The sequence below is a fragment of the Charadrius vociferus genome, unplaced genomic scaffold (genome assembly GCF_000708025.1).
Source record: "Charadrius vociferus isolate BGI_N301 unplaced genomic scaffold, ASM70802v2 scaffold433, whole genome shotgun sequence".
NCBI classification, from domain to species: Eukaryota; Metazoa; Chordata; class Aves; order Charadriiformes; family Charadriidae; genus Charadrius; species Charadrius vociferus.
The window spans coordinates 2,269,986-2,276,253 of record NW_009647846.1 but is presented as its reverse complement, the minus strand read 5'-3'; the positions used below and the strand labels follow the sequence as shown (position 1 = coordinate 2,276,253).

Here is a 6,268-nt window from a genome sequence, read left to right as displayed (position 1 = left end):
GGATGTCTTTCAAGCCTTAGTACCCCCACCGAATTTTTGATATCTCTTTAAATACAGAAAATGTTTATGTTTAAATAAAAGCGTGGCAGTGACCTGTAGAGCGGCTGGCATGCAGGTGGACCTCAGCCTTTCCCACTCTTCTGGGGTTGGTCTTCTGCAGATTTCCAAGCAAGGACACTGCTGTCTGTGCCACATCAGAAGACGGACCCGGCAGCTTTCGTCACCTTCGTCTTCACCTTGAAGGATTTTCTTTCCTTTGGAATGACCTACATGAAACTGTGCCAAAACAAAGAGCATTCCTTAACTTCAATTTATATTTTTTGAACAACAGAAGAAAACATATGCAAAATATACTTGGGTTTATTATTTGAAAAACTCACAGTGGACAGCTTTGCCTTTGGAGATTAGGAAGAGAAAAAATAACAATCTCTCCCCAGCACGTTTCACTTTGCATTTAAGACTGTTCCCACCTCATACGCGGGAATGGCAGGAGCTCCCAGGCTCAAAACGGACCAGTATGAGAGGAAAACCTGCCTCTGGTCCTTGCGTGAAAGCACAATAAACGCTTAGACATAAATTTAGGCCAACCTTCCTCTTAAAACCATCAACACAACCACGAAACAAATAAAGCAGCACCACTCCACGCTGCAAACTGCTGGACTCCTCTCTCAGCCTTTACACTCAGCCAAGAACTCCCACAGAAACGTTTTTATATCTCAAGACTACTTGAGACTAACCTAAGTACTGTACTTTCACTGCCAAATTTAATTTCTTCGTGGAGCCTGTTAGCTCAGTTAAAAGCTCGCCAGCCTTCCTGAGGACCGAGTGCTCTTCAGACCACTGCCTGGCCTCTCCCGGAGAAGCACAATTAGCCACAGAAAGGCTGCGCCTGCGTGCCAGTAACGAGCCCCACACTCCATACCTCGTTGGGTTTCCCATTCTTCTTCTACATTCTCAGAGAGCCATTCAATATCTGAAGTACATCTTTTATAGCGGCCGCAAAATAGCACCCTCCTGCAAGAAGAGCACTCGGGGATCGAGAGGACACAGCGGTCGGGGAGCGGAGGGCGAGATGCCTTTTTGGCGGCTGGGTGCCGGCACGGCATTGACACGTGATGCCAAGAACAGCGTGATTCGGGGGCTGCAGCCACAGCACGAACCTACATGGGGACAAGCTGGCAAGAAAATATCAAGCAGCACGTTTTGCATCTGTGAAGGGGAGAGGGCAGATCCATATGTATATATATATTCAGTTTGTCGTGATAAAAATCTCAAAAAAACCCCAGAGAGCAAGCGAAAGAAACAGAGATATTACAGTACCCAGAGTAAATTAAAGAAACAAAATTAGAAACAATCTGTGTTTCAAAATGTGGTCAACAGAATGCATCACCATGACAATTCTTGCTAGAAGCAACAAGGGAGGCTTCCTGGCACTGCCGAACGAGTGCTCTTTCAGTAGCAGAGAATCATCAAAATGCAATTTACAGCACCAAAAAAAAACCCCCCAAAAAAGGATCTGTAGTGGCATTCTGTTGACTTTTATTCTTAAAATGTGAGAACTAGACTGGAGAAGCATTACCTCACGCTGAATTCTATGAAAATCCTGATCCCAGTTTTAAAGACAGAAAATCAGAAACATCTTTAGCATTTTCTTTGGTGGTTACATTACAGACAAAGCTAAAATAAAGATCAAAGATTTATATCACAGATATAAAATGAAATCAAATGAGAGTCTTACATTGAGGCACACGAAGATGGGCTTTAAATAATAAAAATTATTCTAAAAGGAAATGTGAAGGAAGGATTGAAAGAAACTAAGCACTGAAAAATAAGAATATTAATTCCTTTTAAAGGTCATCATCTACTCCAAAATACATAGAATATGTAGCAACAAATTACAGTAATAACACTGCTTGTATAGCAGGTAATGATCTCACCAAACTAACCACATAAGCAGCGTATTCATTATTTTGCCTCGCATCGGGTGTGCTGGTGGGCAGCAGGACAGGGCTCGAAGGGCTGCCCAGGGGCACCTTGTCCCTTGGGGATACCTGCCTGTGGGGAGCGAAGGGCTCGTCTTCCAGCCTGGAGCTCTCCGGGCAAAACGCGCTCAGAGGTTTGCACAGCTCAGCACGGGTGAAGTCTCCATCCTCCTCCTCCTCTCCTTCCAGCTCCCACCGTGTCCCCGCTCCTAGAGAAGGGCAAAAGCTGATGCAACTTTACCGAAGGCTCTTTTGAAACATCGCATTTGCGAGATCGGACGTCCCGTCCCCCCAGCAGTCCTTGCTGGCACATTTTATGAGGATCCAAAGTCAACACAAATGGTTGGGCAGCTGAGAGATGACAGAGCTCTCGTGACAGATGAAGTCACACAAACGTGTTCATTTACATCATGATGGGGAGAAGGCTCAGCTGAAAAGTGAGAAAATAAGGTTCAAATCTACCTGGAGAGAAAGCCAGGCAGCTTATCACAAAAATAATTAAAAAAAAAAAAAAAGAAAAAAAGGAAATATAGGAATGTTTTGATGACAAATTAAAAAAAAAGAACTGTGGCTATTGGAGGGAAATGGAAATAATCTGTAGTTTGTTCTTACCGCATGCAAACACAATAAATGTACTTCTGGTGGTTATCATTGCAGTTACCATATGGATCACAGAGATAATAAAGCTGATTGTTAATTATCTCCAGATAACACTGATAATATAGCTGATTGTTAATTATGTCCAAGCCCTCCTTGGATACAGCAATAGCAGGTCACACCCACTGCACTGCCGGCAGTGGAAATCACAACGAGCGGAAGCTCTGCTTCTGGGGGTTACTTTTTACTGCATTTGAGGGAGTTCAAGCACTGAAGATATGTTTGTTCCCTTAAGAACATAAATCTGTACAAATCTGAATGTAAAACACGGTATACACATGTGGCAGGGGCTGACCTTGAACTGGAGAAAAGTTTGTTAAAACACTTTTCCCCTTGAAAAAAAACATAAATTCAGGCTGATCTAAATAATTCCTTTCTCATCAAAATACTCTATGTCAAATATTTCATCTTGAATGTTCTTCTGTGTTAAAAAATAGCAAATTACTTAGCAACTAAAATGAAATATCTGATGTGTGGTCAAATTGTTGATTCTGGGATGAAATGAAAATTTTTAATCATTTTTGTTTTAAGCAAAACTTTATTTTTTTTTTCCCCAGGCAATTTAGAATTGCCGGGGAATAAAAGAAATATATTACCCACAGCTAGGTACCATATAAGTAATATATAATAGAGTTATAATAAAGAACACTGAAAAACTCTATTACGTTCCCATTCCTTTGTCAGAGGAAGAACCGCCTGGTTAGAGTAGTGCTTGTATATCTCAGTAATGTCTAAGTCTCAGAGAAACCTTACCAGCAGTGAAATCAGAGCCAGCCACAGACAAACAAGGTAATCAAATACTGTGAGAAAACAGACTATTCCCATAGCTGGAAAGAAAAAAGAAGAAATGGGAAAAGAGACAACGTATATAATATTCATAATTCATAGAAAAATGATTTTTACTTTAACAAGAGAGTATTCCTCCTTGTACAACGTGAACTCTAGCATGGGAATGGGGGGTCAGCCCTCTCTTGCACAGCACTTTGGACGACCTCAGTAGGACCAAGCAATCTCACCCCCATTGGGATTTTTAAGGGAAACATCCCCGTGACAGCATCCTTGCCCAGGCTCCCCTTGGCAGCATCCTTGCCCAAGTTCCAGAGTTCCGAGCTCGTTCCTACACAATGCCTTGATATTGCACCTGGTAATTGAATGGCAAACTGTTGCTTTGTAAGTGAAAAACCATACATTGCTGTGTAAAAGTATTTGAACCAACATATTGAATCATTTGAAAGGCTATTTTCCCATAATATTGCCTCCTAAAATCATAAAACCTTTAAGTAGATCTATGGCACAATATGTACACGTACATAATTAAAACAACTCATCTTGGTCAGATAGGGATTATCTGATGCATGCTGGTTGTCTTTGTCACCTGCTATTGTTTTGAACAATGTTATTAAAAGAAAATCAAATTAAGGATGAAAAATAATTGCAAAATATATCAAAGCATAAAACAGACGTTAAGTGCATGGAATAAATAGCTGTAGGGAAAAGCTTTAAAATATTGTTAAGAGCTTCAAAAATAGCCTGTATTTCAAACACATTTTTATCTCTTATTCTTCTCCCACACTTTTTTGGTGTGGAAACATGCTTAAAACTCAACTATAAAGAACAAATAAATGTTGTCTTTCGTTTCCAGATATGAAATGGGGACCTCACCCTCTTTAAGTTGTAAATACTAGATCTGCTTCCTTCAGAGTTCATCTTACCAGAAGTCTGGTTTATAGATAAAAAATAAAGAAATAGTGTCAATGCCTGAGCAGTTGGGCATTGCCTCTTATTTCCCCAGCAATATTTCATATGGTTTGCTGTTGCTCCTCCTTTACGTAAGTGGCCCGTCAGATACAAACCCGCTGTCCGCACGGCTGGATCCAGCTTCAGAAATTAGGCTCAAGCATCAGGACAAGCCACGTGTAACTGCACATCACCAGAAAATTAAACCTCCTTCATCCCGGCATGGCTTCCAACCCGCGGGATGCCCTCGCTCCGCTGTTAGCAGGGAAGAGCTGGGCTGTGACCCCACTGCTGTCCAACGCATCCGAAGAATCAGTGCTTTGGCACTAACAGCCCAATAACGAGATTTTGTGCATTTCTACTACATCTTTCCTATCAAATTACCCAAAACTGCTTTGTGTATTTGATCCTCTGTGTCCTCAGTTCACGACGACAGTGAAGGAAATGGAAGTTTTCAGAGCCACACAAAGGTGCAAATTTGCTTCTCTGGAGCTCAAAAATAAAGCCCAAGTTGTTCCCACGAGTACCACAAAGACAATAATAGTGTGAGGCTCTGCGAGGAAGGGAAAACGAGCCAGGGCTGCGCACTCACCTCCACAGCCAAGCTCCTCTGCACCACCCCAAGGCTGGTGGCCCATAGGGACCACGGCTGAGACCCAGCTCAGCTCTGCCGAGCGTTCATGGCAATGTACAGCTTGGGCGACCATTCACAACCACAACTTCACTCTGCGTGAGTCATTTCATCCAACCGACTAGTACAGACATTCAAAAAAGAGAGATGATGTTTACTGATGCAGAGCATCCTGCTAAATTATGCCAACGATTCCCCCACCCAGTATTGCTGGTTGCCGCCGTAGGTTGGGATGCCTGACTAACACCCAGCGCCTGCGGAGAGGAGCCGGGATCTGCGTCGACGCGAGCAGTTGGGACCTCTGCGCGGTGACTCACGTTGTCAACCGCTGAAGTGACAAAGTGTTGAATTTCCTCTACACCCCGTGTCACGGTGCATCAGTCAGCGAGGGGGCACAACTCTCCTCTACGCATCCTTCCAGCTATATTTATTGGTGAAAAGACAGAAAAACATGCTCCTGTCACATTTTAAAATAAAATATATGTGAATTTTATGAAAAGCACCAGATGACTGCACACAAGGATGAAGAGATATTAATGCAGACAGTGACACCTCCAGTTTCTTTGTGCTGCCTGGTGAGCGCACCGGCAGAGCTGGCAGACTCGCCTTCGGGCACCCCCTTTCCTTCTTGCTCAGACCTGACTGGTTTAAGCAGAGGGAGGGAAGGGCAGGTGGCACACCGGTGACACAATGAGCACCAAAAAAATCACAGACAGGCCAAATTCTGGTCTAACTTTTAAGACAAGCTGGCAAAGGGTACTGGGGGAAAAGGGGAACACCGGGATATTTTGAAATATTTTAATTTTACAGAAATGTATATTCTATGAAAGCCACATCGATGCATTTTCAACAATTTTTACTTTCTAGAATTTATTTAAAATTGTCATTCTTCAAAGTATTTTATGAGGATGTACGGTCTTCTGACTGAAACCATTCATCAGCAATTACAAAATGCAAAGGGCAACACTACTCAAATGAAAGAGACCTTAGACACAGAAAGGTTTCAGCTTCTCTAAACCTCATTTGTAAGCAGGGGTAAAATGGAAGAGTAAATGGAAGAACTTGATAGCTTCATGTCAGAAAAGACATGAACCGTGACACAGCAATGTCAGCAAGACTAAAATGAGCTGTTAAAATACCTGGAGTGAAACAACACATGGTTTCTAAAGTGGCAGATGGAAAAAAAAAAAAAGCTGATAATGGGTCAAGAATGATGAAATCTATGCCTTGTTTCTGCCGCGCACTGGGACTTCCACTTTAA

The 6,268-nt window shown here is 42.5% G+C and overlaps 1 protein-coding gene across 1 annotated transcript in view; it reads right to left on the bottom strand.

Moving 5' to 3' along the window:
* GRM7 (glutamate receptor, metabotropic 7) overlaps positions 1-5,014 on the bottom strand; it is a 318,538-nt gene extending 313,524 nt beyond the window's left edge. Inside the window, 4 exon segments of the mRNA XM_009882884.1 lie at positions 478-542; positions 923-1,160; positions 2,052-2,191; positions 4,969-5,014. Of these exon segments, the coding sequence (XP_009881186.1) occupies positions 478-542; positions 923-1,160; positions 2,052-2,191; positions 4,969-5,014 (489 nt within the window).
* Positions 5,015-6,268: the final 1,254 nt, after the last annotated feature.